Source organism: Melanostigma gelatinosum (assembly GCF_949748355.1).
Source record: "Melanostigma gelatinosum genome assembly, chromosome: 2".
In the NCBI taxonomy this organism is placed as follows: domain Eukaryota; kingdom Metazoa; phylum Chordata; class Actinopteri; order Perciformes; family Zoarcidae; genus Melanostigma; species Melanostigma gelatinosum.
Window position 1 is genome coordinate 8,405,919 of NC_136635.1, and position 25,569 is coordinate 8,431,487.

The following is a 25,569-nucleotide window of genomic DNA, read 5'->3' on the forward strand; positions in this document are numbered from 1 at the left end:
TCTACCTTCTGTACAGACGTCCTCAGCTCAGCCAGGCAGGTGGCCAGGTTCTTGGCACACTGACCCAGTTGCATGGCTGCAGCCTGATCGGTCACGGTGGGAACAGAAGACTTGGCCGAGGTCACCATCTTACTACCAGGCTGCAGAACGGAAATGAAAAAGGAGGGAAAACATTGTTTGATGTTCGACAGAATTATATTTCCCCTCAGAGCATTTAGGAACTAAACATTGCATCGGGCAACAGCAAGGGACAAAGGTTTAATTATGTGTTGGTATTTGTGGAGACTCCGCGCTCATCCATCAGCTCTAAAAGTGCAACTGAGGCATAAATGCATAATCGCACCAGATCACAGCTGCTTTAACTGGCTGCTTGCACCAAAAAGAGGTTACTGGCCTATTTTCAATGGTTCCGCACATGACAGGAACACGATTTATACTTTGTTCAGCCTGGGTCTCGATGTGAGACTAAAGTTATTCAATTTCAGTATGTGGACATAAAGTTTTACCAATCTCCCCTCCAACATATCAGAGAAATGTGAACGACATATTGTGTGTTTGTGAGAGAGTGTGTGTGTACTGCACCTGTAAGAAGCTCTGGCTGGCAATGATAAGCGCCAGCTGTGCACTGAGGTCCTCTGGTTTGGCCTGACTGCCACGCACCCCCTGGACCAGTTGTGGGATGTGGTCCGCCACTGCCTATACACAGCACAACACACATGCATATAAACAGGCTTAAATACAGACACGGCGACTCAGCATAAAATCACTCTATTATACGATCGATCACCATGCAAGCAATTAGAATGCACACGATGCAATGGCATTAAACAGCTGATTAGGTCAATCAGGCTATAAAAGAAGAATATTTTGAAGTAAGCATATTAAATATCTCACAAAAGGAGGAATGAAACAAACCGAAGCGTACATAGCAGCCGACTGTCAGCATTGACTCTCACCTTACAGCTCTGCACCAGCTGCTGGTGAGCAGCAGTGTTCTTGTTGGAGGCAGCAGCGTTCTGAGCAGCAGCGATGGTCTGCGTGGCTGCAGCAGCAGCCTGCTTAGCAGCGTTCTGAGGGACACACAGAACCTTCAAATATCCACATGTACAATATGGCTGAACAGTAGCTCTCCAGTAGTGTAAATACAGCATCAATGAAGGTTGTATGAAAGTTGTTTATTCAATACGAATAAATGATTGCAGTTAATAAAAATCCTAATATTACAACAACTAATAATCATGAAGTAAAATGTGCAGAGAGCTACACACATTGTAACAAACGATAAAAGGACAAGGAACTTGTTGAGCATGTAATGCTGTGAAATTCATAAACTCTGTTAATGAGTTTAATATCCTAGTTTGAAGAGAAATTGAGCCGTGAGTCAAATAACCCCGAGGCACATGAGCCCCTTTCAATCCATTTGTTGCATTTCCATTTGTTTCCCCCACCTCGGAAAAACATGCAAAGGAATGAATGGTGAATGCTTGGTGTGAATGCGCGTGAATGCTTGGTGTTGGTCGGAGGGGCCGTTGTGCACAAATTAGTTGCCACGCTTCCGTCAGTCTGCCCCAGGGCAGCTGTGGCTACAGCCGTAGCTTACCACCACCGGTATGACTGGGCGAATGGTGTGCATGGAACCTTGTAAAGCGTCTCTGAGCACTTAGAAAAGCGCTATATAAAATAAAGAATTATTATTATTATTATTAAATCTAAAACCGTCTAAAAACACTGACATTTAATGGCAAAAGACGTGCGGCTGAAATCAACATCAAATACTCGCAGCCAAGAAAAGTCTCCAGTCGTACTACTAGATGGTGATGTGTCGTCTTAATATTTGGTCATTTAAAAATGGTGAGATTTAGGATTGATCTTCAGATTCCTCGTAGCCATTTCTCTTCGGACAAAGCGTGGTAAAGGTTAAGCCGGCGTCACTGACCTCCAGTCTGTTAATTAGTTTCTTCTTAATGGCGTTCTGAGCAGCAGCGTTGGTGGCCACACGCAGCCCCTCCGCAGCCTCCCGCAGCCTTTGCTGCTGGTCCTCATTGTCTGGGTACGCCGCCGCGCCCTGAGAACACAAACACAGATCAGCAAACACACCACCACAGGTTAGCAGCATGGGGGGGAAACAGCTGGTATAAGGGTGGGAAGACAAAAACAATAAAGGATGAGTGATCTGTTCACAACACTCCCTGACGTTCTACAATCTTTAAAGAGACAATTTTTTAAAAGCATCATCATTAGCCTCATTATTTCTGAATGAACATGTTAGCACTCATCACCTACACCCAGTGAGACGAGCAACAGACCCACACAAGTGCAATCAGCTGCTATTAAAACCAAAGGATGAGGCCAGGCTGTGAATAAATCAATGCACTAAACAGGATTGTTTGATCCTGTTAATAAAAAATGTCCACTAACATGTTAAAACATGATATTCAATATGGTGCATAGCGCCAGCTCTTTCATTTTGTCATCTTATTAAACGTTTAAAGCAACAACTTAGAGTTTTACAACTATGTTCATGAATATTTCAGATAAAAGAGAAAGAATTGTGGCTTAGAGAGCTCCAGGTTACCTTCAGTATCTAGCAACGGCTTGTAGCGAATAGTAATTCTTTGACAATTATAGAAACTAAATAGAAACCAAAGAGCATCAGAGCGGTATTGAACCCAGGTTGGGAGTGTTGCAAAGCCCAAATATTTGTTGACCAATTCCTGATGCAACCTGCAGCTGCTGCATAGAGAGTGAATCATTGTTTTAACTGGGATGAGATGAGAACACATTTTCTAATTCACAACTTAGGCCAAGTCTAAATTCAGACAAATCTAATTTGAAAGGAAAAATTCTGCAAAACCCATAAAACGCTCACTAATTCGATGTCTGTGGACTGACATGACCATGTCTGCAGATGTTGACTTCACCACCCACAACCATTGGAAAAACCTTTTTTCACAAACACAGCTTGGCAGTGGGGTGTTTCCAGATTAAAGATCTGTCCATGTCATATTTTTTCTATTGAAGAATGTTCATGAAGGTTGTCTTCTATTCATGAAACAACATCTTCTCAACAACATCTTCTCAACAAGACTAAGCAGAATCACTTCACAGACTTTCATCCGTGGTCTTTTTTCCATTTTGCACACACACACACACACACACTTGTGGCCCATCTTATTTCCCCTCTTCCGTCATTGAAAAGGTCACCCTGGACAAGAGACTAAAGCCCAGACATGTAGACTTTCATGTGGATTTTAGGAAATGCCAGAACTGTATTGCTTTTTGTTCACAAAAGCTGAGATATAAAGGCAAAACAGAGATGAACAGGCTGAAAGAAATACCAGCGTCGCTGCCGGTGTTAAACTTAATAAATACGACATGCTTCGATTCTCACGCGCCGTTACCTTCGCTGCCTCCACCATCCTTGCTGTGGCGTCAGCCAGCAATTTAGCAGCCGCCAGTAACTTCTTCGAATTGTCGACGTCCACCTCGGCCTCGGCGTCAGACCTCATGGCATTCACCAGGTCGGAGGTGGCCTGAGCCAACACCCGAGCCTGACGGACCATCTCGCCTGAGACGAGATGAGAGACGACAGAGGAAGTGTAGAGGCGAGGGGGAAGGGGGGAGAGAGAAGTGGATTAATGGATGAGTCACACTAAAGAAATGCAAGCGTGTCAACACAGTACTATTTTAAATAAACTGCGTAGCTGTTCTTTTGTGGAAAATCCTCCCGAGTTCATTGTCATGAACAATTTGGACAAAAAAACCCCACAATCTGAATTTCTCAAAGCGCTTGCAATAATAACCGTGCATGACGACTGCTTTCTTGTGCGTGAGTTGGGGCTCATGATGCAATGCTGGCAAATCTTAGTGGAGCAGATAAATATTTCAACAAACTGCACCGATTTATAATTTGACACCATTTAATTTGTATCAGTAAGAGAAGCTTGAAGGTAAAATCACCGATAGTAAGTTAACTCATGTTGTGACTGTTTAAAGGCGTAAACTATAGAGAGCTGTTAAACAGGAAGTTCAACGTCAGCATCATAAAAAAAGCTCCTGACGGGAGAAAACAAGAGACGAACATCTTTCACTCAGCTCGGTGGGGTTGAATCTTGAAAAACATCTCTCTCTGATGGGATGTGCGTCATGTTTTAACACCTGTAGGTGACGTGTAAAGACACAATTAGATGCAACTCTTCCACCAGCCCTGGTGTTTTCGATTCCAAAAATATTCCTGAAATCAGACTAATGAGAAAAGACAACGGTGAAGCAGACCTGGCACACCGCACAAGCTATTTGGCGATAATTCATGTGAGAGCATCAGCTGATCTGCCAACAGAAGGATTCACTCTGCTGTTTCCTCCCGTTGTTACGTTACCTGACATATTTGACACCAGTTCAAAAGTGAATCGAATCAGCTAAGCTGACCGCTTGGCCCGGGACATTCTCTGTGAATCTCTCTCTATCCATCCGTCTTTCTCTACCGTCAGACTTGCTAACATCCCTGTCAGCTTTTCTCTGGGGCTTCACCGTCGCTGACAGCAGTCCATTCAAACCCACCATCATGACAGCTTTTTGAGGAGAAGATGGACTGAATGATTCATAGTAAGACATCTACGCCAAAAGCAGACACTTCAGAGCTGTGGAAAGCAAGTTTATACTAGACTATATGATTTTTCATCACCTATTTAATATTATATATTTGGCTAAGAAGGGTTTTTAGACTGAATTTCAAAGCATAACAAGAGCTCACAAAAACTGTGTCAAATATAAAACCTGGCTGAAAGTGTCTGGCTGTGGGTTGTTCTGTCCCGCTTATGACAGTTTAAACCATGATTGCTTTTTAAATCAGAAACTAAAAGGGCAATTAATGAACCTGTGTACAAAATGAAAGTGTGATTATTTCAACATACTTAAGCCTTTTTCTGCATTTCATTAATCATACTTGAAAAAGCGTTCCCACAATGGCTGAATGTGGATACACGATTAAGACTCCTTAATTTTCATCCCAGATCAATATCTTCTCTTGGTCTCACCTGCGTCTCCCATGGAGGTGAAGATGCTCTCAGTGACGGTCATGATGGTGTCTGTGGCCTGGTCATAGCGCCCAATGGGCTCCCCCCTCGAGGTGTACTGCCGAACATGCTGCAGGAGATCTCCCAGAGACTGACTCACCACGCTGGCTGCTGCGCTCACCTTCAACACAGAAGATGCACATCATTAAGGTTAGTGCCGTGTCTCTAAAGCTGTTCTATTCCCTGCTTCTTATTCCAACAGGTTGGGGGAGAAGCACACTGGACTCATTATCTTCATTGCTTCTTAAGCTGAGTGTTGGTACACAAACGGAATACCTTAAATAAATGAATAAATAAATGTTTTAAATCGGAAAAACAAGAAACTAGTCAACTCATTTGTTGCTAATTAGGATTTTCTGGCTCAAACTTGGGGTGTATCTTCCTAGACAAAAGGCAAGGCAAGTTTAGCACATTTCAACAACAAGGCAATTCAAAGTGCTTCACATAAAACCATTAAAAGCATCAAAACATAAGGCAAAAGAAAAGGAGATTTAAAAACAATTAAAGAAACAGTGTAAGAAATAAAATTCAGCAGTAAAATGCAGAAATGCAGTAAATTGATTAATATATTAATTGAATGTGGTTCAATTAAAGGCAGCAGCAAACAGAAAAGTCTTCAATCTTGATTTAAATGAGCTGAGGGTCTCAGCAGACCTGCAGCTTTCTGGGACTTTGTTCCAGATATGTGGAGCAGAAAAACTGAACGCTGCTTCTCCATGTTTAGTTCTGACTCTGGGAACAGATAGTAGACCGGTCCCAGACGACCTGAGGGGTCGGGATGGTTCATAAGGTAGCAGCAGATCAGAGATGTATTTTGGCCCCAAACCATTCAGTGCTTTGTAAACCAACAGCATGATTTTAAAGTAAATTCTTTGTTGGACAGGAAGCCAGTGCAAAGACCTCAGAACTGGAGTGATGTGGTCCACCCTCCTGGTCTTAGTGAGGACTCGAGCTGCAGCGTTCTGAATCAGCTGCAGCTTTCTGACGGACTTTTTACAGAGACCTGTAAACACACCATTACAGTAGTCCAGTCTGCTGAAGATAAATGCGTGGACAAGTTTTTCCAAATCCTGTTGAGACATAAGTCCTCTAATCCTTGATATATTCTTCAGGTGATAGTAGGCTGATTTTGTAATTGTCTTGATATGGCTGTTCAGGTTGAGGTCTGAATCCATAACTACACCTAGATTTCTGGCTTGGTTTGTGGGTTTTAACATCAGTGACTGAAGCTGAGCAGTGATTTTCAATTGTTCGTCCTTGATACCAAAAACAATTACTTCCGTTTTATCTTTGTTTAATTGAAGAAAATTCTGGCACATCCAGTTGTTGGTTTGTTCAATGCAGTTACCCAGCCCTTGTATGGGATTATAGTCCCCTGGTGACATAGTTATGTAGATTTGTGTGTCGTCTGCATAATTATGATAACACACTTTGTTGTTTTCCATAATCTGAGCTAGTGGAAGCATGTAGATGTTGAACAGAAGAGGCCCCAGTATTGAACCTTGGGGAACACCACATGTCATTTTAGTCAGCTCTGATGTGTAATCAGCTACAGACACAAAGTATTCTCGGCCCTTCAAGTAGGATTCAAACCAGTTAAGTGCTGTGCCAGAGAGTCCCACCCAGATGTTTAGTCTTTCTAGGAGTATGGCATGGTCGACCGTGTCGAATGCAGCACTGAGATCCAGTAACACTAAGATTGAACTTCTGCCATTGTCTATGTTTAAGTGGATGTCGTTGAAAACCTTAACAAGAGCAGTTTCAGTGCTGTGGTGCTGTCGAAAGCCTGACTGGAAAACATCAAAGCAGTTATTTACGGTCAAGAAGTTGGTCAGCTGTTGGAAAACCGCTTTTTCAATTATTTTACTTAAAAATGGGAGGTTTGATATTGGCCTATAATTTTTCATCGTTGCGGAGTCTAAACTAGCCTTCTTTAGGAGCGGTTTAATAACTGCACAGTTTTTAGGGCTTGTGGGAAGACACCTGAGAGAAGGGATGTGTTTACAATTTGTAAAAGATCAGTGGTCATGCAGTTTGAAATATTTTTGAAAAAGTGTGTTGGTAGAATATCCAAGCAGCAGGAGGATGACTTCAGATGTTGTATAATGTCTTCTAGGCTTCTACGGTCGATTGAATGAAATTGTGTCATGATATTTGAATGGATGTTATTCAGAGATCGGGACAACACATATCCTGTGGTTGATGTGGAGGCACTGAAAGAAGAAATGCCACATCGCTGGAGTTCAGTGCATCGTTGGTGTGAACATCGATCAAGCTGACCTGTTTGAGGAGCTCGCCATCTTCTGTAGCCGAGAGGCAGGCCTGGACGCAGCTTTCCACCGAGCGATCCACCAGCTTCCCGGCTTCGATTAACTGCTCCTGGCAAACCGGTGAGCTGATGGTGGGACTCACCACCTACAACAACAACAAGGTGGAAACGTGAGGCAGGAAAGAAGATAAATGAGACTGTGTCTCAGTTTAAATGGTAAAGAAAAAAATAAATAATGCCCAAGAGTTATCTCCATCTAGCTTCCCCAATGCGACTCAAACAGAAGCGGCAAATGTATTGTAAATTGGAGGAAAACCCACTGCTAGTCTTTAAATCATTAAATTATGTTTGACAGAGAACAGCAGTAACAGCAAAGGGAGAGGAGAAAACTCTTGGAAAAGGATTCAGCAGACGGTTCTCATGACATCACCACATTACGCAACTCTTCTGATGAAGAGCCGCGAGGGCATTTAAACTAATTTGACGCTTGTGGGTTGTTCAATTAAAGACGTTCAAATACAATGTGGGCACAGGGTCTATAATGGTACCTTGGTGCATCCCGATATATTCACTCTCCAAATTTATTTTAACCTGCAGATAAATTGGAGTTTATTTAAGTATATTCGAGGAATCTCACTGCACAGTCTACTTATGAGAAAAGTAACAAAGCAAATGGGGAGTTATTGTCATCCAACTGCAACGGTAATATTTAAATGCGAGACAGATCTTGCGTAACATTACACCACTCAAGCGTTTGCATAATATCCACTGAATTTAGTTTTTGGGAATTGAGCGCATATCATGCAAATACTGATGTGATGCCAGTCCTTCAGTACAACGAGTCAAACACTGTCTTGGACCTTGGCACACGCCACCAGCTGGGAGGTGGACAGGGCACACTGGGTGGCAGCAGCAATGACCCGGTTCTGAAGCACGGTGTCCTCGGCAACCTGGGCAACGTTCTTGGCCTTCAGCACCATCATGGCTGCAGCGTTGGCCACTGCCTTGGCCAGATTCATCAGGATGTCCTACAACAAGGGGAGGCAAAGATGAAAAACAAACACGCACAGCTCTGTGTCACAGGATCGTGTCTGTAGTGTGTAACTGCGCTACAAGAGAGTAGAAATATCTAACTCCTCATTTCATTTCTAACAGGAAGTGTTTACGTATTGGAATCTAATATAATAAACACTTACCAGCTGTACATGTGTACAACTCATTAATAAATGAATGTAAAATAATGTGGTTGCGTGTCAGGCAGGATGTAAGACAGGTTATAGATGTCATCCATGTGTAACCGTCGGCAGACATTGTATTACAATAACAATCGCGATTCAGCCAAGTATGAGCTACATGAAAGAAAAACACACGCTTGGCAGCTAGATAAGCATTCAATTCACCAAAGCTAAAATACAATCATCGTGCCTCCATATTCCCCCAGTTACAATGTGTTTTTGATTAACTGAGGACTGAGCCTTCTTTGATTATTACACAGATGATGATGATAAATGGACCGGCTGCAGCGTTACCTGGAACCTCTCGTCTGTCTCGCTCTCTCCAATCTGGCGCAGCAGGTCTCCACTGGCCTGGCCGATGCTGCCTGCTGCTGTCAACACAGTCTGTCTGGGCTGCACACACACACACACACACACACACACACACACACAGAAAACCATCAGGATGTGAAACTGCATTTGGACGCCTGGTTGGAAACTGCATCATCTTTCTTCTTGAGGTACAGCTCCTTAGTAACATGGAACGGGTTTTAATGCGTTACATGTTGCATCGAAAACAACATCAGTGCCATTTGAGTACTGCACACTGCACATTGCTTAACAAGTTGTTAGCTATTTAAACAAAGAAATGTATCATATTGCAGCATTTACACAAAGTTAACTAACAAACAGCCCACATCTCTTTGTCCAACTAGCCTTCAAGTTATCTCACCAACTACTTGTATGCATAATGCACAAGTGTATAAAGCTCAAGGTTGTCCAAAAGCTAGACAGACCTGTGCATTATGCAGAATACCAGCCAACAATCGTACAGTACATTCACTTCTGAATGACACGCCCACAACAAAACAACAACAAACTCTGAACAGATCTCAGTGAGAACATTACAGTCCTGCAAACCAAGTAGATGGAGACTACATGAAGCAAGTTCTGTTTCCATAAAGGCACAAAATGCCTGCCATTCAGCCTCGCCTCAGTCGGAGGTCTTTATTAAGACCGACCTGGACAATTCAATTAGCCCAAGCCGGCCATCAGCGGAGGATGATAATGTGATTAGGTGCAGTTTGGAGGAGCAGCACAGACACTGCATCATAAAGAGCTGATACGTTGTCTCAGAGTAGAGCTGCCACACGGCAAATCTGATTCACTTTTTTGATTGTCTGATTTGGATCGAAAAAAAACAAAACATCAAAATCTGTCATTTCAAGGAACACAAGAGTGAAAAGTTTGCTTGGCTAAAATCCAGAGTCAGACTTTACTTTCACACGTTCTTCTTCTCTTTTTATCTGCCCTTCCATCAGAGTGTCCTCCTCCTTCTCCATTTGGTTTGGCCTCAATATGTTTTTTCTTCCTTTCACATTTCAATGTCTACACTAACATCTCCCATTCTGTCCTTCAGACTCTATTTGCCATGTTGGAAAGGAAGAAAATCTTTAACGGCCAATTTCAGAAGCAAAATGAAGAGAAACAGACAATATGGTAATACTTAGACAACACTAAAATGTACGGTATAAAAATAGACTGATAATGTTCATGGCATCATTATCTCATGGTCTGGGGTTCCTGAGCTCACCTCTCCAGAAGCCGGCTCCACAGCCTTCAGCAGGTCCGACACGGCCCCTGCAAGTGTCCTGGCGGCCCTCATCAGGTCGTTCCCTCCGCCCACGTCGTCCTCCATCAGTGCAGCCAGCAGCTTCACACCCTTTGACATTTCTGTCAGGTTGGAGGAGATGGTGGTGATGGCGCAGCCCACGGCGGTGTAGTCCGTGTCAGTCGGATCGCCTGAGTACGGAGCGAGAGGACGGATTAATAAGGGCCATCAAGATAAATAGAGTCCGAGAGAAGTGAATAAAACTGAGCTTGTCCAGACCCAAACAGAGAGAAATGGAACCGCTCTGCAGTGGGTCTTCTTAAGATTCACAGACTATTGCCGACCCAAGAGGCAGAATGCATGTCTTTAACTGAGATTAGAGACTGCAGAAACACATAAATCTAGTTGAGCAAAGAAAGGACAGAAATGAGGGACACATTGCTGTCACTCTAAAGCACAGATCAAATGAAAAGACAACAACCAATCCACCAATTTCAACCGGGAATAGCTCAGAGCCATTACACACCTTCACCAGGCCTTATTAAACCAAACCACAGCAGGATATGGGGGATATTAGACTTTACACAGGATCTACAATGATGTTAATGAACACCAGACAGATGGAAGGGATCGGCCTTAAAGTCACTAATTGGCCAGACTATTTGAGCTCTGCAGAAAATAGCACCCCTAAAATGTACTTGTAAAACTGTGGGCGCGTCTTAACACTTTCACTGGTTTCATTAAGCATTCCTGACAAGCCTCTAAGAAAAGAAAAAAAAAAAGAAAATCCCACAATGTGTCAGATATATAATGCGGCCTAGTATCAACACATTGACATTTAATATCCAGGGAATTGCAGTAAAGCAAAGCCTTGGTAGCAGACAAAACAGAGCACAATCTGCTGAGTCATGCCAGTGCCACTGACCAGCTGTGAGGTTGACAACCGAGGCTGTTCCTGCAGTGATGGCGTCGACCTGGGAGTGGATCTCATGTTTCGACTCATCCATCTTGTTCTGGATCCACACCTTGGATGCCTAGGTACACAGAGAGAGAGAGAGACCACACCAAACGCCATTAATACGCATAACATGCACCTAAACATGGCCGTCAGTCTGCAGACAGAACAATTATTCCTCATCGTCTGTCACTATGCTTTTGTTTTACGGCTGTTTCACTGAAAGCATGCAAAGTGATATATTACCATGCTATGTGTATGGAGAATGAGTATCTCGGGTTTCTTTTTAACTGTAGGCACATGTATGTGCCCTGTACAGTACCATGTCTTGTCCCAGTGGGGGCAGGTTGTCGACCTCCCCGAGGTCAATCTGGGCTTTCTGCACAGCTTGCATACTGGTGTTGATGGTTCCCATCAGAGCCTGCTGGGCTGAACTCTACACATAAGAATAGAATAGAAATGTACTTTATTCATCCCCAAGGGGAAATGTGTCTGTGGCAGCAGCAAACAGGGTTACACAATAAAATAAAATATTGGGTATGGAAAATGCACACTACATACAATATAATAAAATAACCTTATTTCATAAGGTAGACAAGACCGGTTCATTTCTCACAGAATTCAGCCTATTGGGATGTTTCAAGAAGCCGTGCTGAGGGAAGATGATTGCCCCCCTTGTGAATCTAATTGTTTGCATGTTAATTTACCAAATTATAACAAATGATGATACACCCGTTTAGTTGTGCCACCTAAAACAAACCCACTTGAGTGGCGTACACCTTTAAAAAAGGACTTCATCTGTGGGTGAAAACGTCACAAACATCAGACTGATCTGTTCTTACAAGAGGTGGCATGTGTCCACGGTGCATCTGACCCATTGTGATCTGCTGCTGAGCAGATGGCATGGTGCCCATGCTGAGCGACTCTGTGCCAATGGAGCCGGAGCGGATCACCCCCGGCAGTGCCACCGAGCCATGCTCCACCCGACCCACGCGATTAAACTGCTGCTGAAGGATGGTGGACCTGCAGGCACAAAAACAGGACGTTAATGCAAAATCTAGCAATGTTAAGGGATGATCACTTGTCTTTAAAACACCTGGGGTTTTCTTCTACATTCCTAAGCTTGTCCAAAGCAAATATTAACATCATTTAATTAAATGTACTGTTCATCCGTTTCGGTTTTGCCTACCTGCCTTAAGTTACTGCTCTGTGTCTTTGTACGGCAGTATTGGCAGAATCATTAATATTTTGTTTTGGTGAAAACTGACCTGGTCCTTATTCATGTCTATTTTCAGCTGAACATCACAGACCTTATTTGAATGACACTCTTATCCGTTTGCACCTCTCTTCTCACCTTTGCATCATGCATGCATGCTTCGCTAAGGCACTGACATCCTTAACAGAGAGCAAAGCACAATACAAGGTCAGGAGTGTACCATGCTATTGTATTCCACTTGTCTTTCTATGGCCATGTAAATAGAGCCCATTTCGATAACCAAGCAAAAACTAAAAATAGCAAATACTTACTCCAACAAGAACACAAAAAGGGAAAAAAGCCGCTAAAAAGAAGAGAAAACAAGAGCATGTTTCTAGTTTTCGCTATGTGTGTGAGTGTGTTCATTGGAGAGATTAAACACCAAGCAATGAGGTTGTGTTTGTTTGTGACAGTGTGGCGCTTATACAAAGCAGACCGATGCTGCAGAGTCTTTCCACTGATGTGTTTTTCTGGAAGACAAAGCTTTGTTTTGTTTTTCCTCATATCGGGCCTTCTATAGAGTTTGACTCGCTACACGTTTGCAGTATTAAAGACTTTTGCCTTCGGCCCTGCGCACAATCCCAGGTTTAAAAAAAAAAAAAAGTAGAAAAAATACCATAACAATTGCAGCAAATTCTCAGTTTGAAGCAGGAACGCAATATCAATTGAGGCTAGACAGGAAAAGGGGCTTCAGGCACGCATTGAGAGTCCACTGTGAATAAATGAGCTCATACACATCTAGTCAGGAAATGCTCAGATCGGGCCTTCGCTCGTCCAGTGCTGCAACATTTCCTCACATCACGATTATCTCTCGGGATAAAAGTCCAGCTGAGGAGGCGCTCGTGTGGTGAAATGAGGTCCTGGAAGACGGATGCGTGGTCTGTGGTCGAGGGCCGTGGTGAGAAGGAAATTGAAAAAGCACCCAGACTAATATTGTGTTTTGATAGAATATGCAACAACTATGCAATAATAAATTGAGTTCATGGACAAACCATTATCATACCTCAGCTTATACTGGACTATAAAACCACTGGAGGTAATGAGATCACATGGGAACTACTGTAAGGATTAGTCCATACAACTACAAGCTTTGTGTGAATCAGCTTTATTTCCATTTTCTTGCTTCTGTAAAGCTTCGTCTTTACAAGTAGCAGCAGCTCTCTGAGGCTGTGTTTCGGCACATTGTTGCTTTGAGCTAAATGCTAGCGTTTGCATGCTAATATGCTTACAATAACAAAGTAAAATGCAGATTTCTAGCCGTTATAATGTTTATCATCTCAGTTTAGTGGGTTAGCATGCTAGTATTTGCTAGTTAGCCCTTAACACAGTAGATACGTGTTGAAATGAATGTATAGTTTTGCAGGTCATGAACCAAAACATTGGACAAAATGAGTTATTATTCCTTGGAGAACACAAATGTTTAGACAATGAATGGCAATTCATCCAAGAGTTGCTGATTCTACAGACTCATATTAACTGTGGATATAAAAAAAAAGAAATCCTAAACACTTACTAGTTATTACTAATTGACTTACTTTTTCGGGGACACAGATTCCTCGAGCATGGTCGACTCCTCATCGCCTTCTAATCCAAAGCGGTCCTTGCTTTGCTTCTGCAGCAGAGAGAAAAGTAAACTTCATTTTAGTTTCAAAAGGAGCTCAGTGATTTTCAAAAAGTAATCCCGAGGCCATCTTCAATGTCAGGTTTAGCGTAACATTAAAAAAAAAAAGATTGACACATTTATATAAATTTTTAGGCTTTGGAAACACCAGATAAAAGTCATTTAAACTTAAATGTCAGATGAAATAAACCAGATAAAAGCAAAGCAGTGCGCCAGTGCTTATTCAAGTAGTGCTACCCTTTCGACAGGTGCGCAGAGATATCTTTTCAGTATATTGAAGGCATTAGGCGAAGAAACTCACAATTTGTGTCAACCTTCTTATCTAAGGAAAGAGAGACTGGAGACGGGGATTAGAGTTCTTTCAAGTGTGCCTTCGCCACATGAGCCCAGCTATGCTGTATTTCTGTGTATTTAACTGTACGACACAGAAGCCTGAACACATCACGCATCAACAGATCTGACACTTCCTCGATTCAAAATGACTCATCGGTGTCTCCAGAGATAAGTGTCTCACCTTTTTGAGGATGATATCGATGTAACCGGCAATGAGCTGAGAGATCTGTTCCCCTTCGGTGGTCTGCACCGAGTAATAGCTCTCCTGGTACTCCCCAAAGTCCTACACACACACACACACACACACACACAATTTAGTCTCATTTTAAACATGCATTTTATACGGGGCAGCAGGGAAAGTAACCACTGTAGTGCGTAGATTAAAGTGAATCCATGTAGCCAGCGAGTTGCAGATAAATACTACACATTGTGTTTGGTGACATCAAACTGATTGCAACATACAGAGAGTGGGATTAACCCAGGAGGCATGTTGGAGCAAATGTCATGTCGGGAAATCGAGCAGAAGAAATAAATCTGGAAGACGTTTATGAGTAAAAATCTTTCCACCTCTTATGGGCACACTTTCAACCACTGTGGCGACCCCGTCTAATTCACGACGGCTCGGAATCTGTGACTCCTTCAACGTGTGAACGACAAATCAAATCCATTTTGAATTCTAGTGTCACAAAAACACACAGCCTAAACCACAAAACACTCTGCTGAATTAACAGCAACGAGAGAGTGTGTGTTCATGTCACAGAGACAGTTCATCTGCCAGATTAAATCAAAATTGCTCATTGACTCCGGGTGCGGACACAAAGGAGGGATATTGACAGGGAAGACAAAAGAGTCGGTTCAATAAGTGAAGTGCGCGAGGGAATGAAAGGACAGGCAGACTGAGCACGACAAGTGATTGTTTTATGGCCACTGCAGTGAACAGTTGGGTTCAGTGAGCCTGTCCTTCTTATTTACTACATGGGATTTATGCTCCGTGTGGATGAGTCCAGGAGGATGTTGTGGGTTTGTTTGTATGCGTGTCTTACCAGGGTGAAGCTCTTGGGTGACGCTGCCCACCTCTTCACAGTGGTGAGTGGCCACTCCTGAACCACGTCTTTGGTCTTCTCCTCCACTCTCAACACGGACTCTTTGGTGATCCCGAGGAGCCGCGGCACCAGCTTGTTCTTACTCTTCATCTTTTCCTGGAAGAAAACACCATCTTGTTTTCAAATCCTTCCAAATGTTTAAGACACTGAAACAAATCTCTTGACAGTTACATCATTTTGCAACCATTGTTGGATGACTGCCGACACGTCGTCGAGGGACGGCTGCTCACAGACATGAAGCGGTATCGAGCGCCAACATGGTGTCAAATAACCATCTTCAGCTTTGGTTAGAGATGTGATCGTTTCTCTCACACAGAGTTGAGTAACTGATGAGTTTAACAAAGCGCTGTGTACACTCAAACACAAGTGAGTTGCCTTTTCTTGTCAGTTAAAAGAGATCTGCTTTTTTAAGGAAACTTTTGTATTTTCTTTTTTTTGTACTTTTGTCAATCAAACAGTTTGACAAGATCTCACGACTGGACTTTTCTGAATTGCCATTGCAAAAAAAAGAAAAGAAAAAAAACTAAACACTTGCTCGTTTTAGATGAAGTAAACAATATTTATTTTTTCCTTGCTTTCATTTTTAAGAGATTTTGAGTATCCATAAGCTTTTAATCCACACTTTGCATTCCATTATATATTACATTTTTTTACAGCATTGCTAACACACACACACACACACACACACACCTCTGACAATGAACGACAGGCCTCTATGAGTGCCGATACTGACATTAATACTAGTACTGGTGAATTAGCCCATATACTGTCACACTTCCTGCAGTAGTAGTAGGACCATCTTTACCCACCATAGTGACACAAGTACTCTCAGCTGGACTGCCGGCGACATATGCAGAGCTCCCTTACATCCACATGTTTCAACTGAGGCTAATGTCAGTTTCTCATCTCGTCTGTATTTGAAACTGCAACATGTAAAGCTCTGACTTTCATCGCCTTATACACTTTGCGCACAAGACTTCCCTCTCTCTGGACGACGTTGCATCAATAAAAGTAGAATTAATAAAACCCAACAAGACACACCAACGCCCATGATGCAAACCAACCATTTTAAATGTCACTTTTATTCCCTTCAGCAAACAACTCATTTGCATTTCCGCGGGCCGGCTGAGGGTATTACCTGAATAAAAAGGCGTTTCGAGGACAGATTAACAGTTCAAGCCAATTTAAATTGATAGGCTTGCAGCTTGAAACTCTAATTCTGCTGTCAGACTGATCTGCCAAGATGGGTTCTGGTCGGAGTAGAAGAACTTGCGTCTAACCAGTTAAAAGAAGAAAAAATAAGAACTTTCCCCACTTAGTAATTAACGCATTATGTCTTAATCATGTCTTTAGCTGCCTGTCAAAAACTCTCAGCCTCCCCCTGTATTCACTAAACCTCTAATGTCATACGTCAGTCGCTCTCTGAGCCGGCAGAACAGCGGACTTATTTCCCTTTCCCTTGCATGGAAAGAGAACGTGTTTCTCCAGGAGCTGCAGTCGGTGAGCAGATGGACAGACCGCGATGGACTGAGACGTGAGGGCAAAGAGGTGAGTTGTGTAAAAAGTCCTGGAGGGCCTGTAAACCCTCTGGGGCCTCCAGGGGTTATGGGGTAGGTACTATAGGCTGCATTTCTTCCAGGTGTTATTTTTAAGATGTTTCTGCTCCACTGGACTACACTCAAGATTGACGGAAACGGCAAAAGGTGAGCAGATAAGATGTGAAACGGATCAAGGGGAACACAGATCCAAAGCCAGGAGGTAGGACACGGTTTAGGATTTGTGGGTTTTTACTCTTAATAGGAATAAAAGGCAAAGCACAGTGTGGACTTGCAGGACGGTGGAATGTGTGAGCTTCTGAAAATGAGGATTTGATGAGGTGAGCTCCAACCAAATAGAAAGTTTGTGGGGTTTTTTTATACTTCATCTCTACTCTTATCCCCTGGTGCTGAAAGCTACTGATGAAAAGCCAGGAACTGTCTGGCAGAGAGTCAGTAACAGCAGCACAAGAGACCTTTTTTTTTTCCCAAAGCAATTGCCAGAAATTTTCTCATTTTCTACGAGAGCTCAGGGATGAAGTCAGAACAGGTGACAATTGGAAAGCAATTTTTTGACGCAGACAGGGAAGTTTGCAGGAAGAAAATAAATCTGCAAATTGCTCGTTTCGGCAGGCATCTCCCTGGCAGTTGGACTTATTTGGTTGAGTAAGTGGCCCAGGTTTGCCTGTGCAATGTCTCCCCCTTCTCCCTCATTCACCCCACTTCCTTCCCACTTGCTCTGAAATAATCCTTAGTGGCACACTCGGCTGCACAGACATCATTTGGTTTCCTTCCAGCAGCACGCTGAACTCCCCGCAGACGAGGTTCAACCGGAGTGTATTTGTATGTGTGTGTGTGTGTGTGAGTGAATGAGTAAGGACAGCGAAGAGATGTATAAGATGTATGAGGGATCATTTATGGCATGCAAATACCATACGGTTCCTTTTTAACAATTTGGTCAGAACAGCTATGTACAAACAATGGATATGAGTTTAACCCACTTTAGAAAATACTTTGATTTGAAAATACTTTCAAATCATTAAAAATGTGTCTATATTTGTTTCTATATTTATTTGAGTAAGGCATTTTCCCTATTGGTTTGGGCGGCATGAGAAGCTTTGAAAGTTCAGGTGGACACGGACAATTCTCCCACCTGCTGGGTTCTGCCTTCAACCTTTTTATCCAGTTAACAGCAAACCCAGAGAACAGATTTCACACTCGGGACATAAAAGGCTCCGACTACATTTCAACCACTTCCAAAGCTGCTTCCCCCTTTTTAGATCATCACTTTTTTCTTTTTTTTTTTGAAACAGGATAAAAGAACTTCAGGCTAGAGGATCTTTTCAGTGAATAAACTGAATAAACCTAGAAAGTCCTAGAAATAAACATTATGTGTTACAACTCACCTTGACCAGGAAGAAGGAGACGCCGTACGTCCTAAGAGACCTTGCCAGTTTGACATATTTCACTTTTGCTTCAATCTCTGTCATTTCTCCACAGTCTTTGTGATCCTGTAGGTTGGAATATACATGTATTATGTAATATATATATATAATATACATGTATTCAGCATCTGAACAATAGTTGCACAATTGTCAAATGTGTTGAATGCAAAAATCAATGTGCGCATTTTTAAAAAACAGGACCACACCTGGAATATTTTCTTCTCAGCTCCTCTTTGCTTGATGTATTCTTTGGGTAAAAACTCCTTCACGCTAGGATGGAAAAGAAACACAGTAGAAGATGAAATTCATACAAAAAAATAATTCATAATAAGAATACAAATGTTTGGTGAAAGGTCGACTTTTCAAATCAAATGAGTTTGAATATTTTGCAAATAAAAATATATATTTTCTTTAAAATGCCAAATTATCCCGTATGGATAAACATGTGGGATAGACACTTACTCTAAGAATCCAGGTTTGTGTTTATGTTCTATGTGAGGTCCAAACTGGATGTGGGCCTGAATGCCTCCGAACTCGCAAGCCTTGTCAAATGATACGGGGTGAGAACCGTTTAGGATGTCGTCTCGAGCCTGAAGGAAAGAAATGTTTTCATTGATTGGGTAAAAGTTCAAACAAACTGAACTGAGTAAGCCTTATTTTAGCGCTTTGAGTCAAGTATCTGTATCTGGTTATTATCACACACACTTCTTTAATATTCAGATATCCGTCACTGCACATTTCGGTAGCTACGTGTCACCATTAGGTGATGATGGAGAAATGGATGGTACTGTATTTCTCCTGGGTTGTAGTTACATTCTCCTCTGGCGGTAAACCTGCTAGAGTGAGGGTCAGACCTGCACATAAAGAAGATTGAGTTGGACGGGGTCTCGGGAGTCCACGTTCTGGTCGGAGTAGAAGAACTTGCGTCTGAGCAGGAGGGTCTCGTTCTCGTCCACCCCCTGCTCTCTGAACGTTCTGCTGTGGTCCAGCCAGTTCACTGACAACACAAAATACAGCCGTGGGGATCAGATTTTTTCTATATATATATATATATATATATATATATATCGAAAAAACTAGATATGAATATGATGTGTATGCTTTTCTAAAATCGTGTCTAATGAGCGGAACAGTAACGCTGTGCTCCAGCGGCGCCAGTCAGCATTTACAGATATCTGTAGAATATCAAAAGAAAGGCTCGTTGTTTGTATATGCCACATTTCACCATCAAGGCAATTGAAAGAGCTTTACATAAAACATCAAATAAAGGATACATTTTCTTTAAACTAGTTTTTGCAGTACAAAATGCCACATGTTTCTAAAAGTATCCTTTAGTCCACTTTGGCAAAAGGCTAAATTCAATGTGGAATGTACTGGTGTGAATGAGAAAGCGTCCGGGCTGATCACAATGTAGATCCATCGGGGATCGACCCATCAGGGAATGCCAACAATAACACTTTCAGCTAAATAAATGGCCGCCATCAGCTACACCGCCGGGTCAACTGTAACTCCACTGAACTCACGGTCATCGTCTGTGTGCAGTTTGGCTTTCAGCTTCTCCATTTTTCTCTCGTCTCTCAGCAGCGTCCTGTCTTTCTTCAGCGTACCCATCCCGTCCTCCTTCTTCTCCTCCACCGTCTCCTGGATCAGAGAGTACTCCTCATAGTTTGTGATGCCTGGAATCAAAAGAGGAAAAAACAATAATCATCCACCATACCTCCCAGAATCCCTTTGGATACACGTTTCATTTAAAAGCTTTTGTGTTTTACATTCACGTTCGTATACGTTTGCAAAAGCTCTTGTACAACAAATGCAATTAAAATGTCCTCGTGGTAGAGCGATCAATCGGCATGCCTTGCATACACGGGGTTAAGAAGACACAGAATTTGAATGCATCACTCTTTAGATGTATTAAACAGCAAGCAACACTTTTAATAAATGTGAAACCTGTACAGCACACTCCCAAAGCATGGAGAAAAGGGCGAGCAACAGAAACGCTGTACCTATTCTACTGCATATCGTCACAAGCAGCTCTCCCACTGTTTTGGAGTCGTCCACCATGATGGTTTTCACGGCCCCGTCCAACATTTTGATTTTCTGGGGCCTCTGCTTCTTCTTGTATTCAAGGATGTCCTGCTCAAAGACAAAAGGTAGACAGAAGAGAAGCAAAAAAAATTGAGAGAGGAATGCAGCAGCTGAATATAAGAGAGAGAGAAAGAGAGAGTACCTGCTGAGAAAATGATCAAATGCATCCAAGTTGCATGGAGAGAGGGAAGAACATAGGCCAGAAAACCTTATTTAACGGCTGCCTATCACAGCTCGCTGCTCCCTTCCAATCACAACAATGAGGGGCGATTTGCTTCAGAATAATTGGTCACAGTCATGCCTTCTACCTGGGTTGCCTTTGGTGGATTTGAAGAAGAGAAACCATTTAGAGCTGCAAAACCAAACCCAGAGATGTACCGAGAGGCAGAACTACACGACAAACCAGAAGCGCTCAGGCGGTTGGCAGCGGGGTTCCAAGACTAGCAAAGGATCAACAGCTGGCTGGAGCACGTCTTTAAAGTCCCTTAAGCATCCTCTGATGTGCTCAATAGTTTTCTTAATGTCCAATTTCATTCTGTGCTTTTATTCTCTCATTCTGCTTCACTGTTTGTGTACTGCTGAGGCCATGCATTATACTGTACACCGTCTTTGGTCCCACTTGTAATTGATGAATTAAGTATTTTTCAATTTATAGAGATATTGTTTTAAGTTTCTCCATCATGAAGCACTTTGTCAATGATCTATTCAAATAAAGATAATCACATTGTGCTATATCTCAGTTAGCAGTCGACCATTAGAACATCTGGATAGTATAAAGGTTACTAAAACAACAAGATACGAAGAACGTTTGTGTGTGTGCGCCATAAGACCGTGGTAATCAACGTCCAAATCAGTTTTCAAATACATTGTGGGGTTCTTTTTGTGTTGTTATTTTTTGTATTATCCCAACAAAAATCCCAAACAGCACATGAAATAAGGAATCGTATTTCCTCATAATTCCTAAAACATTCAGTTCATAAAATGACATCTCTTTACTGTAATGCAGCCTATAAAAACGAGGAAAAGACAACACTTGTGTCATATTACGACCTAAGACGATATTATGAGCCAGTCTTTGGCTTTTGGTGAGGCAAACGCTGTAACCTACAGCCCACAGTCCAACCCCCTGTCGAAGCTTTGAATACTGTCATATATTTCTCACTGGAGCTTCCAAGCCCCCAAAAATAATATTCAGGGCAGCCCTCGTGTGTTGGGTTAAACAGGTGGATATATTTACCCCATTACGGAGCATGTAGTAGTCCAGCGTCCTTCCAGACTCCAGCCAGATGCCTTTTCTGTGGTCTTCATCAGACAGAAACAGGCCATAGTCTGAAGCTGGAACAGTGAGGAGACACATTAGCAATTTAGAGACTGTTGTGATGGAAGTAAGTGCTTGTACCACCATCAACAAATGGGAATGACGATGCTGTCAGGTGGAACAGTGAAGTCGGACGCTGCCACCTCCTTATGATCGCTTGTATACGTTACAGAAGTAGTGAAAGATGGCAAGCTATGACAAAGTCACATTAACACGGTCGCCTAAATAGACAAAATGTCAAGTAACCTGATCCCAGCATTAGTTTATCATTCAATAGTATTACATTAATTCATGATGTACATTTTCCTCTGAACTGTAGTGCTTAGTTTTGGCGATAACGCTCCATTATAATGGGAATATATTATATGAATAATAACTATAGTAATAATTCAGATTTTTAGCTTTGAAAACTTGTAACTAATGATAACGCAAACACATTGTTCCTCATCTTTCATTATTCCTTGGCATCTCCAGTTTGAACCTCATCTCGTGTCAGTTCATCACTCTCACCCTGTCCAGTCTGAGCCTCGGGGACCCGCTCTCGGATTATCCTGCAGGCGTCATAGACGGCTGTGGAGGGCTCAAACTGCATCGTCTTCACAACATTGCACTGGCGAATGCAGATTTTCAGCGACAGCACCACCATCTTGGCAGGCGGTGTGGGCGGCGGCTGCAGCAAAATGAGGAGGACAGAGGGGGGCGGGGTGGGGGGGGGGGGGGAGGACAGAGCAGCAGAGGTTGAGTTCATTGCAAGTCCAGGAGGTCCAAAACTTAAGTACAGTGATGAAACTCATCGACTGTGATGAATGAGCCAGATGCTGGAGGAGAATGACTTCCCTGTTGTTAAAGAGAGGGTGCCTACACACTCTGATACACGTTTCTCTTGTGAATGGGATAATTGTGATTTTCTAATTTGAATATAGTGTATGAATGTACATTAATCCAGTGTGGCATCGCTGCTATGCTTGATAAAATGGGTAACATCTTTTTTATTTATTTTCCCCATTAGAAAAAGCAGAAACTAAAGCAGTTATTCTCTTCACACATCTGCACTTTCATATAGTTAGTTTTGCAGCAATACCACACACACACACACACACACACACACAAATATTTCCGTTGCACGGTTACCCTTGCATAAACAATAGAATTTTATGAAAGTGAAGAAAGTGCTAATTTGTGCACAGCGAGGCCATTGTTATGCTTCATAAAACAAAAGCGCCGACAACAAATTGATCACTTTTTGAAAACGGCCCATCTGGTCCCTGCTGGAGACAAAGAAAAGACACTGAATATTCTGAGCAAGAGACTTTAAAAAAAAAAAAAAAGGTCAAACAAAGCAACAAATCTACCCACAACAACTCTCCACAATCTACACTTCTGAAATCCATTTCATTTCCAGTGACAGAAACATCAACCAGACTCTAGATGATGATGTGCGTTCAGAGGCAGCAAAGCAATTTCCAGCTTGTCATCTTCTAAAGTTAAAGTCAGTTTTGGTCCCACACGGTTAGCATACTCCACATTCTATTACCACACATAAAGCTAACCACAGAAGTATACTCAACAACACAACGTGGCAACAAAATAAACGGAATGTTGAGCTGTCAGCTTGCTACAACATCTGTTCATGGTTACGTAATGGCCATGCCTCACTGCATTAAATAGACCGATCACAACAAGCGTATTAATGGAAAACTATACTTACAAATGCTATAATCTTGTATTTGTATGTTAATAATGTATCAAATTATGACGTGAAAACATCCAACCGCGTGAAAGAGGTCGCTTGTAGTGATGAACTTAAAGACAATGATCAGCTGAATCTGCACCAAATGGCAGATTTTATACAGTTAGCAACAAGCTGGTGAACATAGAAGGAGCATTTAGCAGCTAACGAGCCAGATATTTCCCCAACGATTTGGAGACCAAAAACGGAGCTAGAAGAGTGAACACAACTCCAAATAAATGATGCTTCTCTGTAACTGCTGGATGTGTAAATAATTAACCGTTTGCCAACAAGTTCACCAGTGGTGGTTTGTCAACGCTGTGTTCACAACTCCTTTCTGTTGCTCCCAAGTAGCCAAAAAATATGATTTGACCCTGCTTGACAGAGCTTAAATTCAGGAACAAGAAGAAGAAAGCCTGACACCCCTAACAGAGCCCCTCCTGTCTGGAATAGATGGGAACACAAGGCCCCTCTGTGTGGGGTCAAAGGTGAGGGGTCAGTCCGGGCCATGGCTGAAGTACACAGGCAGACCCTCATCTGCTCTGCCAGCTCCTGACCCTGACTCAGACGTTCACAATCTGGTTCCTACGTGAGATGTGTTCACATACAGAAGTGAAGGCGTTTGTCTGGCACACAATGTTGACACGCAGTGTCTCGAAGCCAACTGTGGCAATAGCACAACTACACATCTAATAAGTTGCCATAAGAGTTAACCATCTGTTTGCCTATATGCTTTATTTACCTGCCTGCTGTATCTGACTGCACGGCCCGGCCCATTCACCAGGGCGCCGTCAGTCTGCAGCTTAATCCATCTACTTCACTCGCATACCTGTTCGATTTATGTTGATTATGCTGATATGATTTTATGCTTATATCTCCCGTCTTACATTTTGTCCTTTAATCTAAAGCACTTTCAATTTCAGACGTAATGAAATGTGCTGTATGAATAAATTTGCAATCATCATTACTATAAATGCCAAACAAGAGAGGAGCAGTGATATCCTGAACAACATCAAGAACCTTTTGCAGTCATCATCCATAGAAGAAATCAATGCAATTGTAACGTCTAAAATTGAAGAATTCAACTAAAGTAATCCCTCTGAGAAGAGAAAAAGGACCCGCTGACCTTGCACACTGAACCACCAATGCATGGGAAAACAACACACACACACACTCAACACAAATCTATAATCATTAATACGCTGTGCACTCACACATAAGCACAAAGCGTCTCTCCCCCTCCTGACTTTAAACCAAACCGCACCAGTTACACCTACACGCCTTTGATCTACTGCAGGCTCACATAACAAAGAATATGCAACAGCACCACTCTGCTGTAAGCAACATTCTTCACGTGGTTTACCCCACTGACAGCCGGAGCTCATTCAGGGCCAATTAAATCATAGTGGACTGGCCTTCTGCTAAATAATTTAGAGGGATTTTCAGGAATATACGATGATGCATGGTGTCCAGACTTCATACAACATACATTCATCATTTGGGTCACATGACGACAACTGAGCAAACGCCATGCTATTCACCAGAGAATGAATTGTAACATTGATCCACAGACTTTTCATCTAGCGGCATCATCCAGTCAAAATTTCAACTTTTCAATACTTTGATTTATGAATAAATACCTGCAAACCGTATTGACGTTCTTGTCAGCCTCCGATATACTTTGTGTTATGTGACAATTAACTAAACTCCGCATGCTAACATGCTAAACTGAACATAATGAGCATCATCAACATGCTTGTGAGCATGGTTGCATCGGGACATCATGACATCGAAGCACTACTGTGCCCAAGTACAGCCTCACAGAGCTGCTAGCATGGCTGTAGTCCTGCTTACCTCAGCGTATGTTGCCAACAGCGGTACTCGCACTTGTAGAACTTTAATCTGCATACCGTGTATTATTCTGTGTGCACCAGGCCGTGACCCTGTACCGTGACGGTTCGGCATGAACACACAAATCGTTACGGACCTAATAAAAGCCCTGATGGCCATCATGAAAGGA

The 25,569-nt window shown here is 42.5% G+C and overlaps 1 protein-coding gene across 3 annotated transcripts in view; it reads right to left on the minus strand.

Annotated features, from left to right (window-relative positions):
- LOC306788798 (talin-2) overlaps nucleotides 1-25,569 on the minus strand; it is an 85,730-nt gene that overhangs the window by 23,280 nt on the left and 36,881 nt on the right. For all 3 annotated transcript variants that reach the window (XM_079284458.1, XM_079284456.1, XM_079284457.1), the window contains exons 3-26: nucleotides 22,331-22,490; nucleotides 21,740-21,837; nucleotides 20,421-20,550; nucleotides 19,941-20,093; nucleotides 19,272-19,414; nucleotides 18,880-19,007; nucleotides 18,624-18,687; nucleotides 18,379-18,483; nucleotides 15,378-15,533; nucleotides 14,516-14,617; nucleotides 13,916-13,992; nucleotides 11,968-12,148; nucleotides 11,448-11,561; nucleotides 11,096-11,204; nucleotides 10,153-10,361; nucleotides 8,874-8,972; nucleotides 8,205-8,372; nucleotides 7,356-7,490; nucleotides 5,037-5,196; nucleotides 3,402-3,568; nucleotides 1,937-2,065; nucleotides 957-1,070; nucleotides 583-696; nucleotides 6-140 (exon numbers count right to left, since the gene is read on the minus strand). In XM_079284458.1, the coding sequence (XP_079140584.1) occupies nucleotides 6-140; nucleotides 583-696; nucleotides 957-1,070; nucleotides 1,937-2,065; nucleotides 3,402-3,568; nucleotides 5,037-5,196; nucleotides 7,356-7,490; nucleotides 8,205-8,372; nucleotides 8,874-8,972; nucleotides 10,153-10,361; nucleotides 11,096-11,204; nucleotides 11,448-11,561; nucleotides 11,968-12,148; nucleotides 13,916-13,992; nucleotides 14,516-14,617; nucleotides 15,378-15,533; nucleotides 18,379-18,483; nucleotides 18,624-18,687; nucleotides 18,880-19,007; nucleotides 19,272-19,414; nucleotides 19,941-20,093; nucleotides 20,421-20,550; nucleotides 21,740-21,837; nucleotides 22,331-22,466 (3,126 nt within the window). In that variant the 5' untranslated portion in view covers nucleotides 22,467-22,490. The remainder of the gene's footprint in view (nucleotides 1-5; nucleotides 141-582; nucleotides 697-956; nucleotides 1,071-1,936; nucleotides 2,066-3,401; nucleotides 3,569-5,036; nucleotides 5,197-7,355; nucleotides 7,491-8,204; nucleotides 8,373-8,873; nucleotides 8,973-10,152; nucleotides 10,362-11,095; nucleotides 11,205-11,447; nucleotides 11,562-11,967; nucleotides 12,149-13,915; nucleotides 13,993-14,515; nucleotides 14,618-15,377; nucleotides 15,534-18,378; nucleotides 18,484-18,623; nucleotides 18,688-18,879; nucleotides 19,008-19,271; nucleotides 19,415-19,940; nucleotides 20,094-20,420; nucleotides 20,551-21,739; nucleotides 21,838-22,330; nucleotides 22,491-25,569) is intronic.